This window comes from Didymosphaeria variabile, assembly GCF_027946475.1.
Source record: "Didymosphaeria variabile strain IMI 356815 chromosome Unknown scaffold_9, whole genome shotgun sequence".
Lineage (NCBI taxonomy): Eukaryota > Fungi > Ascomycota > Dothideomycetes > Pleosporales > Didymosphaeriaceae > Didymosphaeria > Didymosphaeria variabile.
In genome coordinates this window covers 1769669-1795439 of record NW_026611628.1, presented here as the reverse complement: position 1 = coordinate 1795439, position 25771 = coordinate 1769669, and the positions used below count along the sequence as shown (strand labels likewise).

The 25771-nt window shown below is 52.0% G+C and overlaps 4 protein-coding genes across 4 annotated transcripts; 3 read left to right on the top strand and 1 right to left on the bottom strand.

The window, feature by feature from the left end:
* Positions 1-557: 557 nt before the first annotated feature.
* Positions 558-4941, top strand: taf2 (Transcription initiation factor TFIID subunit 2; the record flags this gene model as incomplete). The annotated part of the gene is made up of 2 exons (XM_056220647.1): positions 558-1328; positions 1375-4941. 2 exons carry the CDS (start codon positions 558-560, stop codon positions 4939-4941), a joined length of 4338 nt encoding a protein of 1445 aa, XP_056065950.1.
* A 2292-nt stretch (positions 4942-7233) lies between these two features.
* Positions 7234-11203, top strand: N0V89_011920 (uncharacterized protein; the record flags this gene model as incomplete). Its single annotated transcript, XM_056220646.1, has 3 exons — positions 7234-7534; positions 7584-7756; positions 7805-11203. 3 exons carry the CDS (start codon positions 7234-7236, stop codon positions 11201-11203), a joined length of 3873 nt encoding a protein of 1290 aa, XP_056065949.1.
* Positions 11204-13040: 1837 nt separating this feature from the next.
* On the top strand, positions 13041-14951 carry N0V89_011919 (uncharacterized protein; the record flags this gene model as incomplete). The annotated part of the gene is made up of 1 exon (XM_056220645.1): positions 13041-14951. One exon carries the CDS (start codon positions 13041-13043, stop codon positions 14949-14951), a length of 1911 nt encoding a protein of 636 aa, XP_056065948.1.
* A 7887-nt stretch (positions 14952-22838) lies between these two features.
* On the bottom strand, positions 22839-23518 carry N0V89_011918 (uncharacterized protein; the record flags this gene model as incomplete). The annotated part of the gene is made up of 2 exons (XM_056220644.1): positions 22839-23206; positions 23296-23518. The coding sequence occupies 2 exons, from the start codon at positions 23516-23518 to the stop codon at positions 22839-22841; spliced, it is 591 nt and encodes a 196-aa protein (XP_056065947.1).
* Positions 23519-25771: the final 2253 nt, after the last annotated feature.

The window sequence follows — 25771 nt, the reverse complement described above, 5'->3', positions numbered from 1 at the left end:
CCATGTAGTACACACCATTGTGACAGTCGTATATTGTGCGGCGAAGCCACGCCTTTACCGTCAACACCTGGACTGTATTGCCTCAAGCTAAGATCCCGTCGCGACCTGTGGAATGCCACCCTCAATCATTGGTCTGACATTGGAATAGAAATTTCGAGTACCTCTTTCTGTTTTCAAGAAGAAGTCGTCCGGAATCTGGCCAGGTGGCCGTGACAGCGTGGGAGCTTTGAGACAGGTTCTTGTAGCAACTAGTCTGTTAGGCTAATCTCCGCAGTGCCGGGCCACTACAGCAGCATCTACAGGATAATGAGAGCAGATGGATGAAGTCTTTGACAAAGTAATGGTGGCATCGGCACGAGGTTTGAGTGAAAGAACACGGCATGGCAGGAGCGGACGGGGGCGGCGCCAAGGTAAGTGGGCCCCTCCGGCCCGTTCGTGACGCCGACGGCTCAAGCTCTCCTCCGCAACTTGAGACTTCGAAGCGCGACGCATCGCGCGCCCGAACGTCAAAGACAACGCACGCAACGCAGCAGGGCCGCCTGTAACCGCCGCACGCCATGGACGAAGGCGTCGACGACCCCGCGCTCGCCAGCGCCTTTACCGTCGAAAGCCAGCGCCTGGAGTTCGACATCAGCTTCCGTCCGCGCCTTCTGAAAGCGAAGACGCAGATTACCATCCAACCGCAGTCGCCTAAGCTCAAAGAGATCCACCTGAGCTGTCGCCAGCTCAAACCGACCCGCGTGCGCCTATCAAGCCGCAACGTCCACCTCGAATACCATGACCAGTATGACCATCTGGGTCTGCCCCCGCAACACACCATCCACCAGTACCACTTCTTACGCAACCGCGTGGGGCGCCATGAGATCGGTGTCGAGGAGGAGCTGAAAGTGCCTCTGCCGCCGGACTTCAAGATTCCGACGCGGCGGATGCAGGGTTCGCAGGAAGTTGTCTGCGATCCGTTGGTGGTGGAGATCGAATACAAGTTGGACGACTTTCGCGATGGCCTGCATTTCGTCGGCACCGGCGAGGGCGACTCGCGCTATCCTCACGTATACACGCGCAACACAGGTTTCCCGGGCTTCGCTTCCTCCTTGTTCCCTTGTGTCGACGATGGAAACACACGAATACCCTTCGAGCTGTCCGTCCGATATCCACGTACTGTGGCAGATGCGCTTGGCAAGGGTCCCGCGTCCGACAGCCGACCCCAGACAAACGGCGCACAGAAGGCAGATAGCGTCTTAGACGGGTACGACGAGGATAATGAGTTGACCGAGGAGGAACGAGCGTTGGAGATGCGGGCTGTTTGCTCCGGTGAGCTGACTGATACTGTAAGGCCTCATCTTCTCGTACTGGCAGTCAAGCTAATGTTGATAGATTGTCGACCCTACAGATCCTACCCGAACTACGTCAAGCTTTCGGATAGACCCTATCACCGGAGGAGGTGTCCTCCCACAGCACGTGGGCATTACGATAGGCCCTTTTCAGGAGGTGGATCTTTCGCGATTTCGTACCGAGTCTGAAGGCGACCGTCTACAAGATCAAGCCGTCCGGGTGCACGCCTTCTGTTTGCCGGGGAGGGAGGACGAGCTCAGCAACAGCGCTATGATGATACCGAAGACGCTGGATAGCTTTGTCGACTGTTACCAGACATATCGACTGGGAAAGTCATATGAGCTTGTGTTCGTGGACGATCTGCCGCACGATACTGCCCATACCATGGCCCTCACCATCTGCAGCTCTCGATTGCTGTATCCAGAGAGCGTATGGGAACCACTAGAACATACTACACGGACTTTAGTGCACGCTGTGGCCAGCCAATGGATTGGCGTAGATGTTATCGCACAAGAACCCCGCGATCACTGGATCATAGCAGGCGCATCATGGTTCATGACGGAATATTACCTGCGTGATCTGTTTGGACGCAATGACCATCGATTCCGGCAAAAGGCAGCCATGGATAAGCTCTTGCGAATGGATGTGCGGAGGCCTTCATTGTATGAGCTAGGCCGGTACATTCATCTAGATCCTGGCGCACAAGAGTTCATGGATCTCAAAGCTTTGGCTGTTCTTTCTATACTCCATAACCGCCTTGTGAAGACGAGCGGAAAGAATGGTGTGGATCGATGCCTATACAGACTGTTGCTGAATAGAGCTGGTGGCTCCCTCAACAACGGTGCCATCTCTACGGACGCCTTCCTCTTACTATGTGAGAAGGTCGGCCACCAGAAGCTCGACAGCTTCTTCAAGCAATGGGTGTATCAAGCTGGCTATCCCATATTCGAATGCCATCCGACCTTCAACAAGAAGAGGCAGACTGTGAATTTGACTATCAGACAATCACAAAGTGGGCTAATACATGATGAACCGCTCAGCTCCTCTGCTTTTATGAGGGAAGCTAAGGAGCGAAGTCGATCATTCGTTCCCAGCTCAGATTTTCCTGCCTTTGTCGGGCCCATGACCATTCGGATACACGAAGCGGATGGAACACCATACGAGCACATCATCGAAATCAACTCATCGAACGTGAGGGCCGAGATTCCCTATAACACAAAGTACAAGCGCATCAAGCGTAACAAGCTCAACAAAGAACGACAAGCTCAGGCGCAAGGAGGTGATGCAACTGGGGAACAAGATGAAGTCACTATCTATTCCCTGGGTGATTTGTTCTTGAACTCAGAAGAAGTGGAAGAATGGAAAATCCAGGATTGGTCAACTGAAGACGAGCAGAAGATGGAGAATGAAGCGTACGAGTACATCCGCGTGGATGCGGACTTTGAATGGCTCGCGCGCATTTCGATCACCGACATGCCATCCTACATGTTTGTGTCGCAGCTGCAACAAGACAAGGATGTTGTTGCACAGGCGGAATCCATCCAGTACTTGGCTCGGAAACAAGGCCACGGCATCATCTCTAGTTTCCTTGTCAAGACGCTTATGGACGCCCGGTACTTCCATGGTATTCGAACGATGGCGGCTGAGGTCCTGGCGAACCAATTTCATGTCGATGGCCCGGTCGAGCTTATTGGGCTATACCATCTTAAAAAGGCTTTCCAAAAGCTTTTCTACGTTTCGAACTCAGATATGACACGACCCAACGATTTTACCGACCGAGCTCTATACAACGTTCAGTGTGCTATTCCTCGGGCTATTGCCAAGGTGAAGGGGCGTGACGGTAGAACGCCTGCAGAGGTTAAGCAGTTCCTGCTAGACATCATTCGCCACAACGACAATCGGGGCAACGAATACAGTGATGACTTTTATCTTGCCACGCTCATGCGGGGGCTAGCTGAATGTCTCGCCGATCCAATATTGGACGATTCTTCTATCGATTTCATGGCGCAATCAGTAGAGGTTGAGTTCAGGAAGAAGGCAATGGGCGAGATTGATCGCCACAAGCGCCTTGATGAATGGATTCCATCGTACAACAACGTGTTCACCACGACCGCACTTGATTGCGATGTTCGGTTAATGATGAACCGTCTGAAGCCGCTTAAAATTTCGGAATTCTTGTTCTACAGCCAAACGGGCAACGCAGAGAACGTCCGGTTGAAGGCATGGGAGTGTCTTGTTCGTCTTGGCGCATTTTGCACCAAGGACAACATCACGAAGTATTTGATCCATGAGCTCTATGCGGACCCGTCTCCGTACTTTAGAACTCAGCTGCTCCGGATAATGGGCTTAGCGATCGGCCAAATTGCAGTTGGCGACGCGATCATATTGAATGATTTGAGGAAGCGCGAGGCAAATGATGGTCTTGTCCTCGGTAACGAGGACGACGAAGGCCAAAGCCGTAAAGATAAACAAGATCGCGCTAAGCTGGACGGTGCCCTCCGTGCACTGAGGATTAGCTTGGGCAAGAATCTGGCCTTCAAAGAGGCACTAGAGGAAGCGCTCAAGGCTAATGGATCATCATTGCAGATCGTGTCTGAGCTGCTGGATATCTGCGACATGTTTGTTGACCAGATCAACAGAATGGTCGTGGTGTTGAAGTACCCGCGCTATTGGAAAGTGGCGCGTCTCGACCCTCCGCGAGCAAGCAAACTTCGCATGCACTTCTCTCGAGGAAATATTCGAACCAAAATGCTGCGCCCGCCCAAGCCTATTCCGCCGGCTGTGGTTGAAGAGGCAGCAAAGCCGCCGCCGAAGATAGCGATCAAGTTTGGCATTGGCAAGAGCACTACAGAGGATCAAGCACCAGATGGATTGCCCACGAGCGTCAAAACATCTCTTACGGCCCAATCACGTCCGGCGTCAGAATCTGCGCCGGGTACTCCGATACGAGTAACTACCCCAGCCGCATCACAGGACAACCGAAAGCTGCCTGTTGCTGAAGTGCAATCTTCAGTTACCTTGACCGGTACTCCAGACGGGTCGAAAGCATCCACGCCTGCGCCCTCGCAAGTACAAGCTCCTTCTCCAGCATCGACACAGGCTCCTGATATATCGACACCTATGGAAGGTGTCGAAATAACCTCAGTACCTGCCAAGCCCCGACCTCAGCCTCCGGTCAAAGCTTCGACTCCCGCTCCTGCACCCTCCCCAGCTCCAGCTACTGTCCCCGCACCGGCGTCTGCAAAACCCACACCTACCCCTACCCCCACACCCACCGCAGAAACGCCCAAGCCGCCAAAGCTCAAACTGAAGACCAAGAACCCGCTCAAGGCGCCCAAGCCATCTTCCTCCCTGCCCAAGGCGAAGAGCAAGCGCATCGTCCTCCGTCTCCCACCAGAGAAGCTAGCCACGCTCGGAAAGCGAAAGGCCCAGACGGACATCGATCCCCGGCCCGCGAAGCGCACGCCCACCGCGTCGCCGTACCTGAACGGCGGCACATCCACGCCCACTCGCAAACTAGTCACCGTGGAGAAGAAGACGGGCGAGCGGCCGCGCCTGCTGGTGAAGATGAAGGTGGGCAGTGCGAATTTGGCGCGTCTCGTGCGCTGAGTGAACCAAATTATGGCTTTGCACCTCTCCTTGTACTGTACATTTTACAGAGTTGCATTTTACGGCGTTTAGTGATTATCGCACGGTATCGATATGGGATAAATTTGTCGCTTTTTTTATGTAGGGGTGCATGGGAGGATTACGTGGCATTGTTTGCATCAGCGGTGGCGTTTGGGCTGGCGATTTATGGTGGGTCGATGGTGGATATACCCTTTTAGCTGACGACCGGGCAGAGTAGCTGCGCGGGAGTGTGATTGAGAATGAGTGTGGTATTCTATCGAGAATGAGTGTGGTGTTCTTGCTGTTCTGATGTGCGTGGAGGTGACTGTTTGGAAGTGAGTGTGACTGCGTGTTGTGCGTCGGTGTGCATGTTGGCAAGTGCGTGTCAGTGGAAGTGGAAGTGTGAGTGTTGGTCATAGTAAGAGCCTTAGGGTACTAATAGAGTAGCTATATTCTACGTAAAAGTAAGCTTAACGAATAAAAACCAAAAGAAGTCCCTTTCTGTCTCTCACGCTCGAGGGTCCGCTCTACTGTAGACAGTCACCAGGCTTGATCCTACCACGTTTGTCCTTGTAATGCAGATGACAACTACCCACGATTTCCTCCATCTTAGACCATGCGTCAGCCGGATATACAAGTTTTGCGCTGCATGTCAGCCCGGTTCCTTGGACCCTAGTTTGCTCGAGCAGGTTCTTGGGATGCTAAAATTCCAATCGGATTTCCTTGTTTTTGTGACTGGCGTCTCTGCGGGTGTGGGGGGTTGTCTGGTGCAGACATGCCGGAGTGTTCCCGGAAGGATGATTGAGCGCCGGCCCAGCACTCCAAGAGACAAGACAATAGATGGCAAAGTAGGGGAAGAATGCTAGTGTGATGCACGCGGGTATCTAGCACGCAAACGGTGGCGATGCGCTCCACAGCTCACAAAGAGCAACAGCAAGCGCGCCCAGACATTCTGGGTTCCCCACATCATGTGACTTGAGGCCATCCCGGTTCAGACGGCGCCGCGCCTGTGCGGGCCGCGCGTGCATGGCTGTCACTTGCGTCATAGATCATGTCCATCAGTGTTGTCAGTCATGTCGCGGAGCGCTGGCCGACATGTAAAGCCATCACAAGTGCTTGCGATGCCAACGTGACTACGTGGTCCCCGGGGCCGCAGCCGGACAGTATGCGTGTCCGGGTATCACCATGGGAGCAACTGGAAGAGTCCCTGCAGGACAAGGTACAGTAATTTGTGGGTGTACAAACAGCCCCTGTCCTGTCCTGCCTGGATGCGTCTGCCCCATGCTGGCAGCTGAGCCGCGCTGGCTGCTGTTGTGTACGTTTTTCCTATCCCGGCCTGCTCGCGACAGCACAGCCTCAACACCATCGGCGCCAGGACGCGCCGTCTCGCCTGGCAGCAGAGCGTTCAGGTGGTTGGGGGTGAAGAGCCAAGCGGCTCTGTAAGCGGCGCGGTCCCACCGCGTGCCGTGGTCGTATACAGTAACAGTCGCCCAAGCCAGCCTCGAAAGCTAGTTAGCTCCAATATTGCAGACCCATTCAAGGCTGAATACGTGAGCAAAGAAAGACACGGTTGCCGGCGCATCCGCAGCCGGCGCACTCGGGGCTCCAATGCGAAGGACGAGCAACAGGACGACGCGTAGCGCGAGCAGCCTTTCTTCTCCACAGCCCATGTCATCGTCGCCCACTCGTCAATGACGCCCGCCCAGAATTTCTGAGCTCCACTTGCTTGCTTGGTCCATGGTCCATAGCTCCGCGCTGCCCGGGAGCTCAACTGTCTACGTCCGCTCACCGCACACCGTCTCTCCAGACGCTGTCCTACACCTCCCTCTACCTCCCTTGCCGCTTCCTCTACAGCGCCCATTGCTGCTTCCACTCGCTTCCGCGCGCTTGCCATTGCATCGCATTCCTGCCCACGTGCCTCGGTTGCCCTGGCCTACCGCCTTCGTCCGCGTCCGCCGACCCAGAAACCCAGGAAGTGAAGACCACGCGCCTCAACCAAGCTTGGCTACCACGCCTGCGCATACGTCTGCCCTCCAGCGCGCTGCTCGTGCGGCCAGTTACCCCGAGCCACCATGGCCCGTCCAAAGAGAGGTGCGTGTGCCCCGCTGTCCTTCGTTTGCGAGCTGCCTTCACCTGCGACTGTCACTGACTGCTTGCAGTTCTCTCTTTCATGTCAGAATGGGGGTACGTACCTACATATAGCCGCGCGCCTCGCAGACCTGCCTTAGCTGACTCCATTCTTCCGCCGTTAGTGGCAATAGACTTCATCGGCGCAACACCTCGGCCGCCTCGATGCCTGCCTCTCCGGCGCCCGCATCTCCTACCGTCGCGACCGCACCGCCCAAAGAACCGAACGCGTCCTCATTCTCCGTTACATCCGCGAGCTTTGACAACCAAGAACACTCGCAGGCGCTCCCAGAGCAGCGGGCATCCTCCCGCCCAATGTCCATGATACAGACATACCAGCCGCCCGTCATGGAGGTCGGCCAGGACACTCTCCCAGAGCTGCAACGTATCTTCATGTTCCTAAACAGCCATTCCAATAAGCTGTACCAGGAAGGCTACTTCCTCAAGTTCCACGACACGGATACGCGTACGTCAATCTTTGTTATCATGCATGCTTGTGGAATTAACAGCTGCAGGCGGCCGCCCCGCTCCAGACCGTGTCTGGCAAGAGTGCTTTGCCCAACTGGCCGGCACCATTCTGTCTCTATGGGACGCGAGCGAACTAGACAAGGTCAATCCGGACCAGTCTACTAATGATGCAGAAGTGGTACCGACGTTTATCAACCTGACAGATGCTGCCATTTCCATGGTGCGTTAGAGAACACCCTTTGTTGCGAACTCCCACTGACCGTAGTAGATGCCCTCGATGACGCTCACGGACGACAAGAAACTCGACAACATCCTAAGCATATCTACCGCTGCGAGCAACAAGTACTTGTTTCACTTCAACTCCTTCAACTCGCTCACCCAGTGGACTGCTGGTATTCGACTCGCTGTGTACGAGCACACCTCGCTACAGGAGGCATACACCGGAGCACTCATCGCCGGTAAGGGGAAGCAACTAAACAACATCCGCACACTTTTGGACCGACAGCGTACAAAGTACGAAGACTGGGTGCGCGTGAGATTTGGCGCAGGAACGCCGTGGCGACGGTGCTGGTGTGTTGTAAGCCCACCAGACGAGAAGGAATTCGCCAAACTACAGAAAACAGAAAAGAAAAAGGACGTCTACAACCGAACCCCTACTACCCTTAAAGGCGACGTCAAATTTTACGACTCGAGAAAGGTCGGCAAGAAGACACGACCAATTGCAACAGTCACGGACGCCTATTCGTGCTATTCCATTTATCCGCAGTCAAAGCAACTCATTGATCAGTCAACTCTGGTCAAATTGGAGGGAAAGATTACCGTACACTCAAAGCCCGAGCAGACAACCGAGGGATTCGTTTTTGTCATGCCAGAATCACGCCCCGCAATCACTGGATTCGAGATCATGCTCCAATTCCTCTTCCCCGTCTTCGACACCTTCGCTTTGTACGGACGCCCAAACAAGCTCGTTGCAGATGTATTGGATTCTCGTGGTCTCATGTTTGCCATGCCACCAGACAGGCGCTACGGTTATTTGGAAATGTGGGACGTTGTATCTCTGATTCACACCGAGGGCAGTGACAGCTGGACGGAACGACAATGGCGCCGAGAGCTGAAGGATCTGACATCCAAACGTATGGCAACAATGCCTCGCACACGCAGCAGGGCTGGAACCGTGGGCACACGAAGGAACACGTTGCAAGGCCGGACGTACCTTCCACCTTCGCGCAGTGGAAGTGTGAGATTCGAGGAGCCAGGCTCCGTAAGTTCGCAACCTTCTACGCGCCAGCCATCTCCGACTTTGGTAGAAGGTGTCGAACCAGAGGCGCAGCGACGAGTCGACTCGGCACCGCCAACTGGCGCATTTGCGACCCCTCGTCATCAACGATCTGTATCAGAACAGGTCAACGGGTACAAACAGTCACCATCTCGTCTGGCACAACTCGAAAGCGTCAATGACTACAGCGCTATGGCTCCCTCTCTGTCAAACGGTCAGGTCAACGGTACATCCAGATCTGTTGATGAACCCGAGATCTCGGACCCTCCAAGCCCGGACTCAGCTGACTCGCCATTGGAACCTCGCGACCTTCCTCAAGTTCAAGTTGCACCCACTGCTCCGCCACAGGGTCCTGTAGCGTCTCCTCCTAGTTTCGCTCACGCTCCGGGCCAGAAGCCTCCCGTACATGTGCAGCACCCAGGCACGAAGCCTGATGCCCACATGGACCCAGCAACGTTGCATCAACTGGCTGACGCAACGAATACGCCTATACCCCCGGGAATCGCTGTCGCTGGTGCCGCTGCTGCATGGAAGGGTCAGGATGGCTCGAGTGGTTTGAGAAACGGTAATGCTGGAAACGAGATGTATCAAAATGACGATACCAATCATCTCTACGCCCAAGGTGCGTACAACAGCCATTCCGGTTATTCCGGTAACCGTCTTTCTACTATTCCTGCGTCACCATACGTCGAGCAAGATCAATTCGTAGGATCACCTGCCACGTACCAGCCTTCCGGCCCTCCTGTTCCTGAGCATGTTGAGCTACCGCAACAACAAGGTAACGACGACTATACTCAAAATGCATATCCTGGTAGCGGAGGGGGCCAACTTCAGCGCAAACCAGTACCAGGTCGGTCATTGCCCCTACGAGGGGACGACACCCGCTCAACTCGCTCAACAACAAGCTCAAATCTAGACAGTTTACGAAACGTTGTAATCGACCCCGAAGCTCTCGACCGCCTAGAGTACACCGACCCTGCGTTGTTGAGGCACGCAAGTCAGTCAAGCAGTCGCTATAGCCGTGATGATGCCATGTCTACATCCACGCCGGATTATGCTAGCACGATAAGCGAAGAAGCACAGCCCCAGCAGCCAAACAGGCGAATGCCAGATCGACCGCGAAGCGGTATGCTTAAGTTCGTGGGAAATCCCGATCTGAACCCCAAAACGGAGGTGGTGGTTGGTGATACGCACTACAAGCCAAGCGACAAGCCGCTTCAGGCGACATCGGACATTCCAACCATTGACTTTGGTCCTACATATCTCATGGACCCAAATGCCAAACGCCCCGGAACCAGTGGTACCATGACACAAGGTATGCATAATGGCACTTTCTCAGAGGCAAAGGAAAATCTAGCGCTATCTGGCGAGCAAAAACGGCAGTCATATACCGGAAGAACCACCCCAACCATGCACATGCGTACCACATCGGGCTCACCGCAGATCTTGGACAATCGTAGCGTGGCATGGTCACCCGGTATGGTGTCCCAGCCCCAATCAAACAGCCAGAAATTGGAGGCTGAGGATTGGGTAGCTCAACGTGCTGCCGTCCCTAACCAAACTATGACGCCTTCAGCAAACGCTCATTCTAGAAGCATGTCCCACACACCGCCTATAAGTCGAACGCAGTCGGGCGATTGGTCACATTACTTTGGCGCAGAGAACAGTCCTGCACGGTCACCAAGCCGTCCGCTCAGCCGACCTTTGTCAAGAGGTGCCGGTCAGCTACTTGAGCAGCGCCCAATGTCTACACTCATTGACCAACGTCCGACATCGCTTAGTGCTCGCGAACAAGAACAAGTCGCTAGGATCACAAATACACCTCTTCTCGACCTGTCCAAAAAGAACAAGAAGGAGCAGAAGCCGTCTTCTGCAGGTTTGACTGCATATATCGATTATAGGGAGAAAGAGAAGGCCGCCGCCAAGTCCAATCGTGGTACATCGGCGGCTATGCAGACTGAGATTGATCGACGTATGATGGCTGCGCAACAACGCCAGATGATGGAGATGCAGCATATGGGACAGCAAGCACAAATCGGTCAGCCAATGGCCATGACTCCAAGCGGCTATGCTACGCCAAACATGATGGCCACACCGCAAGGATACCCCCAAGCATACGCGTACTCGACGCCCCAGCAGATGCAGCAAATGTACCAACAGCAAGGTTACTTTCCCCAGCAGATGACTCCGATGCCAGGCCCGATGCCAGGCGGCTGGGGTACGCCGAGCCCGCAGTCGATGCCCCCGCAGTATTTCATGCAGCAGCCTCAGCAGCAGCAGCAGCAGTACCAGCAACAGCCTGCTACGCAGCCGTACGGCGCAAGCTTCGACCAGGCGCAGGCGGCGGCGCGATATGCGCACCAGCAGGGACAGCAAAGAAGGCAGTACTAATCGGAGCGAGAGAGGGCTTCAGACGGGATCGAAAGATTTACAATTAAACGAGGAACGATTTTACGAGTGAGATTCATGTTTTGATACGATTGCATAGTTTTTTTTTTTTTTTTTTTTTTTTTGGGGTTGGATTGGGGATTGGTTGGGGGAACAGGATTGTATGTTTTATTTAATGTGCATATGCATTCGCTTCTGGTGGCATAGTTTTACATGAGGAAAAGGGGTTTTTGTGCATTTTTGGTGTTTTGGGTGTATTAGGTGGGGATGTCATATGGAGAAAGGGGGATGGGATGGGAAGGAGAGGGAAGGAAGGAGAGGAAGCAGAGGAAGGAGAGGAGAGGAGAGAAACGGTAGATAGATAGATGTAATCACTGAATGGGAGGTGTTTGGGGTGGTGATTTGATGATTGTTTATTTATGTGTATATGTGTGTGGTATGTGATGCGTGTCTCTACTTGTGTGGCATGTCTTTTCTTTTCTGGGAAGTGTGCAGCTTGGTTGGTACTGAGCTGAGATGCTGGCTGGTGTTTTGGCCTGGTTTACCTACTAAATTTGGTTGGTGGGCGTGTGGGCGGGGAGGAATCATTCGGTCTTGTCTTGGATATACTCCGATGCGCTCGCTGAGAGGATGGCTGGCTGGTGGAGAGCGCGGAACAGGTTTGGTTTGGATGTTTTAGCTGGGCTTCCGGGAAAGTCGAGTGTTGTGATGATGAGCAACTTGCGAGGCTGTGATGTACTTTGTGGTGCGCTAGGCGGGGTTTCCATCCTGTGGGTGCGGTGCATGGGTGTCACCAGTGCTTGTGCGATTGTATCGTAGTCTTACCTGTGCTAGATTTGTTTCTGGGTCGCGGTAGATCGAAGGGGAAGGAATGGTTACCTCAAGTAATGGATAAGGAGGTCCGTGAGCATATCTATCCGATGTGTGAAAAGAACTTTGGAGTGAACGCTTCCGGCTGACGGGATTCTACGTTGATGCTGGCCAGTCGACCGCGCATATTTGGGAGGTGCGTGCTGGCTTGTCCAGTAATGCTGTGCACCCGTATTTGGTACTTCTGCAGCGTCAATGACGTTGGTTGGAAATTCTTAAACGGCCCGGATAGATATTAGTTGCACTATGCTGCACTCAATACGCCATGGCACTTTTGCTTTTATGTTTCAAGCCAAAGGCAGAATATTCAGCCATGATCAGAAGTTTAATTGTAATGTCAGATCGATATGCATATATCACCGCTAGAGACAACTTTTATAGCAATCGTAGCAGCCTAAAAAACGATTACTTGCGCTCTTGTGATTCGTGGGCCTGACAAAACACCAATTTTCGAGTATGGAGTATTTAGAAGTTGATACACCGCTTCATGGGTACGATCGTCTAGTAATAATCCATTGCAATAGTAGTCTCCCACTTGCTAAAAGCCGGGTGGGATCAGCTCATCACCTCTCATTACTCTCACAAACATGTCACGTGATCTCACGTGTGCAGGTGAAGAAGATATAATGACACCATATAGTGTGATCGTTTGCCAGCTCTAATGGAATTTGGATGTCCTCCTTACATAGGTTTGATGAAGTTCACGTGCACAAGTACATTATGACATGCTGGGCGCATGCAGCCAAGCATTGAGCCGGTGTAACTCTCCAAAGGAGCCAGATCCCGAGACACGTGACTGTATCCTGCTCATCAGCCTGGCCGCTGGTGGCCTTTCTGCCAACTTCTCCGATCGGCCTACTCACTTACTCTCGTACTGGTCTGAATATAGCCAGAGCAACCGTTACATTCCAACTGCCCTCTCCCTTGTTGCACTTTATCTTCATCTGTTCGCTCCTCATACCTACTCCTTATGCGTCTTTTGCGGCTGGAAAACGAGGACGAGCTCAGCTTCGCGGAGTTTGTCCGAGAAAACCCTCCATACGCAATTCTTTCGCATACATGGGGAGAAGACGAAGTGTCATATAGAGACCTCTGCGATTTACACACGGGTAGAGCCCCGGATAGAGCCAAGGACCGCCAGGGTTATGCAAAGATCCTCTTCTGTGCACAGCAGGCCAAGCGTGATCGGCTAGACTACTTCTGGGTGGACACCTGCTGCATCGATAAATCGAGTAGCGCAGAGCTTCAGGAAGCGATCAATTCTATGTTTCGATGGTACCAGGACGCAGCGAGGTGTTATGTTTACTTATCTGACCTCTCCATTGACATGTTCAACCTGAACAAACAGTCTTTCCAGCGATGTAGATGGTTTTCTCGGACATGGACCTTGCAAGAACTTCTTGCCCCAACATCAGTCGAATTCTTCTCCTGGGAAGGTGAAAGAATAGGGGACAAGCGTTCAATGGTCAAGGAAATTCATAGAGTTACAGGTATACCTGTCTCGGCGCTCGAAGGAGCACCACTGTCAGGCTTCGCTGTCAATGAGCGGCTGTTATGGGCAAAAGGACGCCACGCAACGCGTGTGGAAGATGAGGCATATTCTTTGATGGGTATACTCGAAGTTCACATGCCTATGTTATATGGGGAGGGCTCTAACGCATACGATCGCCTGCTGAGTGAGGTCAGAAAGATGTACAAAGACCCCTCACACCCAGCCTTGGAAAGAAGCGTGGATCCCCCGCTCGGTAGCCCAAACCGCGTCGAAGACCCAGAGCTAAATTTCACAAAGTCGCATTTTGGAGCCATACCAAGCGGCGTGGATCCCCTGCTCGTTGTATCGAAGCGCGTCGATGACCTGATGCTGGATCTTGAGGTACCTGATACCGGCATTTCCACATACGAGCGAAGCGCAGTGCTGGACTCGGATTCCGATTCAGAGAGCGAAGTCGCCAGTATCTTCTCTTATGGTGCCATGTCTACCTCGTCAGCATCCACTGCCAGCCTAAACTCAGTTCAATCAGTCGGAATTCGTGAGGTCTCCCAAGCGCTGTTGAGCAAGGAAGATCTGAAAGCTATTTACGCTCTAGTAGTCACCAACATCGATCGACGGAAGGCACATTCGCATATTCGAGGTTTCCTTAAGGAATACGGTCTGGATCTTGTTAAAGAAGCTTCCAACAGGACTCTGGAATTACAGGCCGCCAACTTCATAAGAGATTTAGCCGGTCGCATCGCAGACGAAATTGCCTGGAAGATCGCCGGATTTGAGGAAGAAACCAGGTCACCGAAGAGTTCATCAGATAAGAATAACTTGGAGACCTGGCTATCGTCCCTGCGGCTTCCGGGTTCAGGCGCCGAAGAGGAGCCAAATTCCCCAAGGACAGGAGCGAATGTTGAGGAGCTATTTGAAAACGAAAATTCTGATGACGAGCTTAGCGACGACCTCATATTTCCCAATATTGATAAGGTCAAGGATTTTCTTTTGACGTCTGAGGCTATCCAAGTACACGTTTCAGCAATGCGAAAATGGATGAAAATGGACTCTGTCGAACAGGGCGATATGGAAGGACCAGTCGAGGACCTTCCAGACCGCATTGCGCTTAATGCAACAACTAAGAGCACATCTCAAACCCCAGATGCGCAGAAGACACCTCAAGTGCTTGAAGAGACAGAACCATTTTCGCAACAGGATACAGCACAAGAGTCAAGGCCGAATTATCGGTCTATACAATCCAACCACCTCGTTGATCTGATTTCTGGCATCTTAGAATTCGACCTGTTCACCCCCCGCATTCGACCTGGCTATAGGAGATTGCGATGGCGCTGTGTGAGTCTCAACGCTAGCATACCCATATGTCGTGAGCTTACTGAAACTTGCTGACCATTCCAGTCATGCAACACTCTCCTTTGGGGAGACTTCCTTGCTAACAACGATACCGCGTTTCATCGACTAAAGGAGGATCTGTTGCGTTACAGAGAGCCTCTACATCGACAACCAGCCCCAGGTGATGTACCAATGATTCACTCAAACGCGAGATCCAACGCTGGCAGCTTTGATTCCACACGAACTCGCCGTTCGGAGGCAGCGAGACAACCTTCAACGCAAGCAGGCCAATTACCTAATGGGCCACGTCCCGAAATTAATTCCAATGCTTCGCCTCCCGAATCAGATCATGTGGTAGACATTTCCTTTCCAATTGAATATCTGGAGGTTTGTGTGAGCACAAGCAACTATGCTATCGACCATCATGAGATAGATATCTCACGAGTGACATCAGACGGTGAGCTCTTCGAAATGATATGGGATAAGTACAATATCAGCCGCGGCTTTGGCCTGCGGCGACTCTTTCTCCGACCGAAGGATATCAACTTTGTTTTGGTGAGCGTTTATGGTTTGTTGATGTTTTTACTATACGCTAAATCCCTTAGTTCTCTGTCAGTCGGCGTAGCCGGTATGGAGCTGGAATCCACAAGAAGCCCGATGAGTTCCCACCTCAACAAGAGCTTGACGAGAACCGCTACCGTTACTATTGTCCTCCAATCAGGATGCCGGCCAATATTTTCCTTCATTATTTACATCGAGCTAGATGGAATATCTGGGGAGAGCATAGGGAGAATACTTGGCTGCAGCGTCTCCCCAAGAAGCTAGAGCAGAGTTTGCTCGTGGAAACACGGCAAGATAATGTGGGAAACCAGCAGGGCATAGATGCTCTGAGAGACCCAGATCTTGCATTCGGATGGGGAGTTCATATTATCAATGGACCAAACCACGCTGCACTCAGTCTGTTGCTAGCTATTGGAATTGCTGTTTCATTCGTGGTTTCCGCAATGGTCGTTGGATTTGCAAAAACGCAAGAACAAGGCTTCGGGATCGGCAATTTTCTCCTTGCAATCCTTGCCAGTGGGATGGCCGCAGTATACTTTAAATTTCAAGACCAATGAAGGAAATTTGTGGCCTAAAGAGCTAGGCATCGACTTTCGAATCTTACTCAAATCTAGCCTTATTCGTTGTGTTTTATCAGCCAGTCATTGCAGCACAAAATGTACGTTGCTAATAGCCAAGTAGCCTCTTCTGCGAAAGTCCTTTTTTCAGGGTATTCACGGCTAAGAATTCCAGTTAAATATGTCGCAGCCTTGCTCCGGAACTTAGCGGGCTAATCATTACTGGGTTACTTTCCAAAACTAGCTGTAAGAGTGGATGGCTATGTAAGCTTTGTTGATGAAAGTTGATTGAATTTGCTATGGATTTATTTGACTGTAAGGTCCTCTATATACGAGTACGATTACTAACGATGACTCGCTGATTGGTGGTAAAGTGTTTGGAAAGTAATTTCTTTCGAGAATCGCGATGGCCTATACATCCACGGTCCATAAAGATTTCCCCCAAACCTGGAGCTTCTATATATAGACGAAATCTGGTAATCCCATACACCTGTGAAGAGTACTGCCAAGTTCAACCTCAACCTCCGTTTTCGATGTCTCTCTCTAGCTGCGCCTGTGCCTGTTCCCTTGTCACTCTAACCCTCTGCATTAACGACACGCTGGTCCATTTCCTCTTGGCCTCCCCAGTTGGCCTAGCAAATGTCCGAATAGGTCCAGCCTCATCAATGATGAATAAGACTGCAAGAATATCGTACAGCCCTACTATCACCATGGCAAAGATGATTCCGATGTGGGAATGTTTCCAGGGTCGGGACAGCTCGCGAGCCGCAATGTAAGTGCCCGCGTAGCAGGCAACAAAGAGGAAAGGCAAATATACATAAGTATGCAACAAGTCGCGCAATCTGTCGCTAATGCCGGTCGCTGCTGTCCAAGGCAGCCACTTTATCACCCAGTCGTCAAAACAGTCGATAATGATCAGTCCATCGATGATGGACAATGCGAACAACGTGATGACGAGAGGGATCTGAGACTTTCCCCATGGCTTGTAAAGCTCAGATGCGCAGAAGTAGGTACCGAAGAAGGCGTCAGAGATCCCACAGAACAAGAAGAAGCGCGTGTACAGTTCAAACCAATCAATAGACGCAATTCCACGAGGTTTTGGCGCAGGCGCAGGCGCCGCGGCTGGGACCACTGCCTGAGCTGGTGGGAGAGCGGATGCTGGCGCAGACATATGTGTTCAATGAGATGTGGAGCGCAGAGTTGATTGTGGAGAGAGAGTTGTGCGTGGCCAATGTAGTTTGAGATTAATCGGTCCAGTGGTTGCGTCAGTCTCGAAAGCGATGTAAGGTTGTCAATATTCGAATGACAACAAAGAACTGTTCTCATTAACAGTCCTAGATCGATCTGGCTCGGGCGAAGCCAACAGACGCGGGGGTTACACCAATCACCTCATCAGTGACCCACCTTCACGCACGTGCAGGTTGCTTGGGCAGCAAACCAGCTAGTCAAGGCAACTGTCAGTAAGCACATGAAATATCCTTCTGAGCGAAGTGATAGAACGAGGGAAACAGACAGGAAACAAGTATAGCCAGCATAACCAACAGCAAAGAACGTGCGTCGAAGCGAGTGACTACAGCACACGATTTGGGGAACTGAGTGATAAAGCAAATTATTATTGGTGCCCTCCAAAAGTTCCTCCTCGAAGTTCTGATAGCATCTCTGATTAAAAATTGTTCTTCAAATACTTGGATAGCTTGTATCCCTACTGCAAATTATACTGTAACTTGAATACATGAATCTTACCTGTCTAATTTGATTAGGAAGAGAAGAAGTTGATTAGGAGGTCGTTAGCATGCAAAAAGGTATCTAGAACCATAGGGAAATGGGAGAGGAACTATTACAATTGATTATACCGTATGCATTCCACCTCTATTCGTCTTCATAAGCTTGAACCTTTTTGACGGCAGCAAAAAGTACTGAACGAAACATCTCGCGATCCTTCCAATCATGTCAATTAGAGCCTCCTTTCGGTCGCTTTCATTCAATTCCTTCCGATATCCGTTTCTCAGCTTTACTCTCCGCTGGACGAAATGCCTCAAACAACATTTCCAATATCCCTCTCCAACCCCTCTTGTGCTTGTGCCCTTGTCACTCTAGGCCTCTGTGCCAACGTCGCCCCACCCAATTCATCAACGCCAGTTGAGTGGGCCTATAATATCCGCGACCACCACTGATCATATCAAGGATGCCACACATTATCCAAGGAATCATGAACATGTCCATAATAACTAGAGGTATCATAGCTATGATGATTCCAAGGTGATGAGTATCCCAAGGTTGCGAGACCTCGCGAGCCGCGAAATAGTTGCCTATAAATAAGCAAGCGGTGGAAGAGGCGCCAAACAAGCGCATACGCATCTTGTCGAATGTCTGATATTCTGCGCTTTGCGTTATGGCGGTCCACTTGGTCGATACTTTGCCGGGCATGTGAGGGATCAAACTCAGTCCACTCGATAAGCTGGGTTATATTGAGAATGCACAGCGGAACGAGGGCAACCACGACCGGAATGTGGGATTTCTGCCCCATGGCTCCGAGAGCTCACATGCGCAGAAGTAGGTACCGGTGAAGATAGCGGCAGCGAAAATGACTCGAATGCAAGTCCAGAACACCTCGGAGCTTGTGCTAGGCAGATTCGTGAGTTGGACTGCAGCTCCAGGAGCAGGAGCTGGTGCTGGTGCGAGAGCTGGTAACAGGACCAGAGGCACGACGGGACCGAGAGTCGGCGCTGGCGCAGACATGATGTATGATCAAGGCGGGTTGAGGTGAATTGGAGGTGCGCAGGTCGCGTCGTGAGGGAGCGGTGTGATATATATGGACAAAACGATGCTCCAGAGACACAGTCTCATTGGCAGCTTGAGCTCGGTCCTGGTGAAAGAACTAGTCAACGAGCACGTGGCACCCTACGTGCAGTGATAAGTATCTGGATGAAAACATCAATCTTCAATCGATCACCAGGGACGATAACAAGTATGGTCTTGAATAAGCACAGCAAATGATTCGCAGCTCGTTAATAAGGCCCAATTGAGCAGGCCATTATTATCGTTTCCTTCAAATTTTTGGTCACTTTACCAAGGAACAAAATGTGGAAAAGTGGGCATAGTCTAGATGATATTAGCTCTTCGGGTTTAGTAGATGTATTGTGGTTATAGGAACCTGTCAACCAACGTTGGAGAATTAATTCATGCGATAGAAAGTAACAAGGACATTCTCCACATTTTGTTCCTCGGTAAGGTGGCCGTAGAACTTTTCGAAAAGAAAACGATAAGGGATGCGCTCTAGTGTACTACAGTCACTGCCTTTCAATGGTGCTATCTCAGACAAGTATGATTAGACGCATATTCATATCGTGATCTTCTTTCATCATGCCATCGTTTCCCTAAAAAACTGCCAAGATGTTGAAACCACTGCTTTCTTCGATTTGCCACTTCACTCCATCGCATTCCGTCATGAAAACATCCGAGCCTGAAACCATGCGGAAACCCGACATCGTCTCTGTTCAAACAGCATGGGGGTCCTTCAACACTGCCTCTACCCCCGCTCCCCCCCCGGGGACATGCTTCGAAACCTCCCGATCATACCACGCCTTGTACTCCGCCCAGCACCACGAAATCAGCAGGTAGGTCGGGCAAAGAAAGAACCCCATGATAGCCAAGCTAACCGTAGCATCGGACAGAGAACGCTCGTATAGGAGCTCCCACAACGCCAAACAGGCGAAGGTAAAGCTCTCCGCCAGGCAGCCCATGGCAACGAAGAACTTGAAGCACAATCTACACGGTGGCGAGTGACCATGGTCGATGGCGGATCGAAGGCTTGCTCCGGATGGAAAGCGCATCGAAGATAAAGACTGTGGAAGAGGGACGGTTGCTGCTCCATAGAGGAGCGCGCTTGTGGTCAGGGCGATGAAGATGAGTAAGATGGTCGACATGATCTAGTAAGACGCCAGTTGTTGTTATGCTGGTGGTGGGTGGTTGAGGTTCCGAGAATGGCTGAGGGGAGATAAAGCAGGCGACAGTAGCAGAAGCTTTAAGTAGCATATCGAAGGCAAACATAGGTTTCACTCTTCGAGGAATGTCCATTAACCGTGGGTCGAGCCAAGCGTTTGCAACTTTCACTTGGAAAGAGTTAAAGATGTCTAATGGGCACAAACATCAACAAGCCTTCACGTGTTCGGCATATTGTTCAAGGTGGATAGAACGGTCAAGCACAGCAATGCTCTGATCACTGCATGATTATTGACGAGACCCCGAACTTGACCGAAGCGCATTGCAATATCGTAACCTTTTCTTAACAAAAGACAATCATCACCAGAATAGATAGCATCGAATTGTCACAAGATGCAAGGAAGAACGGAAACGCATTACAGATACAATAAGGGCATTGGCAATGGCAGATGGAACGATTGACCTGACGAGATCGTAATACCACACCGCTACAAACCCGTCTATGTCCTTTTGCGAATTCTAAAGAGCCTGATATCATTTCAGCGTTATTCACGAGGCCCGGTTTGATGTATGCTAACAGGGTAAGTTTGTGACTACATTGGACATCACACAAAATAGAAATTGTAGTTAAAAAGTTCGGCATTGCAAGAGCAAATCATAAGAATGTCAATTATTGCGGCATCAGAATTAGTGGCTCCTACACAAGCGTGAGAAGACTCTTTTCATGGTCAACCTAAAATCAAACTTGAGCCAAAGCCAAGGACAGCGGTAGCTAATATGCTGCTTCGCTGCATCATACGGCAAAAGAAAGGGCTCTATCGCTTCGCATTGATCTATACAAAGCTGCAGAGGTATGGCTGCGCTGTATGGTGACATACCCATATTCCAGGCGCAGGGTTTCAGTATGCCGCCCAAGTAAAGCTTTCTCGGAGAAGACCTGTGGTCTCGTCGACTTTACGATGCTGGCACGTTGTATCGCATGGCTAGGAACCACAACTCGTAAAATCTTCCGCAAGTGTTATGAGTCGCCACAAAATATTCTGGGGTCATCGTCGGCGCACGAGGATTGAGCTGGGAGGAAGTTATACACCCTGAGTAGGCCATAGGTGAAACTAAAACCTGTTATACTTTGGTTGTGCGGAGTGCCCAGTGCCTCAGGAAATTGTGAAGGTAGTCTTCACGCAGATGAGCCACGGTCTGCAATGGCCTGGGATACGTCACTATCTTTGAGTTCCATGGCTCTTGACAGTCATGCCAGGAGCCTTCATCTGGTTTGATGACACACAGTTTGCTAACGTGGGGGATGATCAGGTCACGCACTGCTCTGTCGATCAGCAAGGACGCTCAACATGATACTGAGATGCGGTAGTATAATGCAGTGAGCATCATAAGAAGACATTGCAAAAGAGAAGATAAATCAGCAGGCACACCAAATCCTGCCATTGCAAAGGGGCCCTCTCGTTGAGCTTGCTAGCGCAATTTCCCCCACTACACGTTAAGGAAGGAGCGATTGACCCACGTACGAATTCTCAACATTTGATCGTCAGCGCTGGTCGTGTATCGTCATTCAAGGGGAGGCGAGGGTTATTCCCGTGTATGTAGCTGTAACGCACTTGTCATGGTGAAAGTCGACATCGAAAGTGCATGACACGCGAATTCGGATGGAAAAGGCAGCTGCGGGACGACGTGGAGGTTATGTGAATGAGGAAGGAGCACGTGGCGTAGTAGATAGGCACTTCACAAGTGGTGTTCTAGAGTATGCATGGAACACATGCAGAAGGTCTATAGCAGGCGTAGAAAACGTGCAGAAGATAACACTTGCAGCGCTAATATGGGCTTGATGTTCCTTCCGTTTCCGGCAGGTGCTGTGGTCGAGTCATCGCAGCACGATGGGAGCCGGTGGTGGGAGTGTGTATGAGGTTTATGATGGAATTTTGGTGGATGAGAATACAGCTGCCAGATTCATCGAGTTCAGTGTTGCATGGCTGCGATGCTGCTGCGGATGGTCTGGGATCATCCGCAGGTTACGAGGTTGGCAGGCCAATTGACTAGACTACTAAGCGATGCATCGCTTTGCTTTGTCGGCTACTGCAACGGCTATGAAGATATGTAGTCTAAAGTCCAATGGCAGTTGCAATGCACTACTGACATGTAGTAAAGCCAAGCAACAGACAGTCGGATGTCGGATGTCGGTCATCATCACGTGAGGTCGTTCAGCCTTGTCCTGGCACTGTCGGCTAAACACGAAACCTTATTCCAACCACTGGCCCTCGAGACGAATACCTGCCGCTCGTACCTGCCGCTCGAAGCGATTGCCCGCTGTTTTTTGTCAATATTAGGACCTGGTCGCATATTAGGTGTTGTATGCAGTAGGTTGTTGAGGGTGCGAGGATCGCCGCAGGGACAAGCGAATATGCAGGCTGCGCGGGTGTGCGACCGACCGGGGATTTAGCCATAACCGTTGAAGGCTATGTTGGAGGTCGAAGCACAGACGCCGAGGTGTTCCTACACGAAGGGTCCATGTGATGAATATTGACTATATCGTTGTGGCGTGCTGAACTTGCGTGAAGAAGGCAAAAGTCGAAAATATTGGTTGACCAAAGCTTCATTGTCCAAGCCCACCGGAACGGAGAAATTGCCCCGAGAAACACGTTAGGAAAGCAGATCGATGGCGATCAATAAAAGCGAAGGCGGGACTTTCGTCATTCCAGGTACCAACCACGTGTCCCGCGCGTGTACTACCCGGTCGAATATTCGGCGGGCGGCTCGTATACAACGGCGATAAACACCTTCCAGAAAAGCACGGATCGTTGCGGACATGTCGCTGCTGGTTATCGCGCAGTAGTGCACATGCCCCATATGCCGGTAACGCATTGGTACGCGATTACTCGCAAGTAGAAAGCATTTTTCTCAGCACACCCATCAACGTCCCGTTCTCTAGCGCAGCTGCTACCCTTTCCTTGTCACCTAGCTGCTTGTTGACGGCTTCATCCGTGCTGTGGGTGCCTTTCTTGATGCGGACATCGACTCTAAAGCGCGGTGGCAAAGCCTGTTCAAGTCGCACACGTACTCCTAGTCCAATAACGGTCGCCAAAGAGCAGTGCGTGATGGTGGGCGTAATTTCCACAAGGACGGTGCTGATAGACGAGTGGGGGGAGCTCGGGGGTTGGATGTGAATATCAGGCAGGTTCACAACAGCGAGGGAGCCAAGTGAGAGAGGGTGTTCGGGGTCAGATATGGACGAGATCAGGTCTGCATAGTGACATGGTCAGCGATTGCACATGGAAAGAAAGACTCTTGAGCCTTCGACCGCTGGCTCTCGCTGGGGCTTTGAAACGCACCGTAGACCTCTTGCTCATCGATGTCCTCAACCGAGCCATCATCAGAGTCGCTGGATGATAGCGGCTGCTCGAACGGGTCGTTTAGATAGCTGTACTGGGGTATCAGGTCGTCAAAGAGCCCTGTGGCGCCGTCATCCCGCCGCTTGACGTTGGATTCCCTGCGGCGGGAGGGCAGGTCCGACAGGCTTAGGATTGTTGGGTTCGCATTTTGCTTGTCGTCCATGGTGCCGCGACACGTCAATCAGTGACCAGGTACGGTTACGGGTCCTATACTGCGGCGGCGGGAAAGGAACCTTAGGGCAGACTGCAGGCTTGATGTTGCATCTGTGGTGGCGTAGATCGTAAATCTGTTCGCCAAGCCCCGCTCTGCAGCGACCCCACCAACATCAACACGGCACATAATTACTGGGGACGAGGCCCGCTTACTGAGCATCAGAGCACTCGAATGGCCGCCGGCCCCGCTAAGACTTTCTCTTACCACATGCGAGGATATCGCTCAAGTGAACTAGGCCGCAACCGGGAGCGCGTTTTGCGGGGTTCGCACGTTGGGCCTTCGGACAAAAGTTGACTGACAAGGACCAGGTGCATGCGGGCCATTGCTGAGCGAGCGGCCGTTCCACCGCGCTGTCATGGTCGGCGACTACCGGCGCCTCCAAGTCCAAGCTACAGGCGCAAACACCCAGGGCGATTCGAATGGCGACGGATCGGGCAAGTTTGCTATGCGGCTTGATCTAGCGGCTGACGCGGGATCTGACAGGCAGGCGGTTGCAAAGTGCGAGCCACGACTGTTTGGCCTGGAGCGCCGTCAGCGCCCCCTTCGTTGCTAGCTGCTCCAGAGCGTGGAATCTGTAACGGCGTGATGCGGGCAGTTCAATCAAGTGGGCCGCGGCGTGAATGCCTCAGGGTTTGCCCACCGTGTGGATCCACCGAATATGCTTTCACCGATTTTCCAGAAACGAGCCATAGCTTCCACGGCACCAGAGATATCGTCAACCGCGCATCTCAAGACTCTCAGCGTGGGACCACCGTGTTGATCATCTCCCACAGCCCGCCCCTGTCAGGCACCAAGCGGCGTCACCGAGGCACCCTTGCAACCTTGTACATATCGAACCGGGGAATTGGGCCTGTGGCCAGTGACGTGGTTGGCCAGATATCCACTCTCCCGGCACTGTGAGGTCTGCGACTTCTACCTTCCCGCAGAACATCCGATAAAACTTGCGGGTGCATCACAGTACACACACCCTCCACTTGCCGAACCCACAGTACCTCCTGACGTCTTGACATTGTAGCACTTGAAACCGCTGCTGGCCTCTAAGCCTTATGGTACCTTGGCCGGATTGACTTCGGGTCTGCTCAGTCCATGTTGATGCCACTATTGAGAGACAATTTATCGAGTTTGTCTATCCAATCCTACCGACTTGGCAGGATGACGTTCTTCCTTAAAGCATTGCCCTGGAATAGTTTCGTGGCACGGTCTCACGAACTAATCCCGGAGCCGTGGATTTGCGAATGCTGTGCTTCCCATGCAAATGAACCTCGTGTGTCCTTTATGCGCTGGGTCAATCTGCAATCTTAGGGGCGTCCGGCGTTTTCACATTTTGTGCAGACTTTGATCAGTAAAGCAGGCGGCGAAAGATGGCGTTGGTCCACACACTGTAGCCAGAGACCAGCGTCCAATTGCCCCGATTTGTGCCGCCGAGGCATCTTACGCGGCAAGGGTGTGCTGATGCACCGGCGCAAGTACGGATCGTCTCAAGGCAAACCTGGCGTCAAAAGGTGCAAACCACTGTGGTCCTTATTGAGTCGGATATCGAATCCGCGCTCTCGGAGCCGGTGCCGGTCGAATGCCTGATCCGCAATACACGAAGCTGAGGCAATCTACCGCAAGTCTACTTACGTGCGTGGCTGTCGCATACACGACACATGAGTCTAGGCGTAGACTACTGAGCAACAATGTACGAGTTGTATAATGGGAGACAGAGACATTGTTTCTCTCCTTTTCCGCCATGTTTGATGAGGCGACTCCAAGATCGGATCTGCCAGGGGTTCGCATTGAAGAGTCGTCATGGTGGCTGGGCTGGCAATCTCCAACGGTGCTGGCCCAGGTAAGCACCGTGGAGGCTTCATTGAAGTCGACTATAGATGGCTCAAGGGAAGGGGCACACGCGGTCAATGCAGGGGAAGTTGCAGGTAGACTGACGGCGCAGTACATATGATCAGGGGCCCTAGCCGGCCGCCTATGGTCCACATCCACAGTAGCCGTGGCAGACAGCGACGTCGCGTGTGTCGAAGGATTAACGGACTAGCGGGCGCAGTGGCTCCTGATTTGCCTTTGCAGGACACCATCAACGACTCGCTTTCTTCGACGTTCGGCGCACTGACAAGCTGTATTACACGACGCTTCTGAATCTATGCGCTGCGGGCAGCTGCTCGTGCGACCGAGGACGGTGGGCGAGGCCTAGCGGAGCACAGTGGC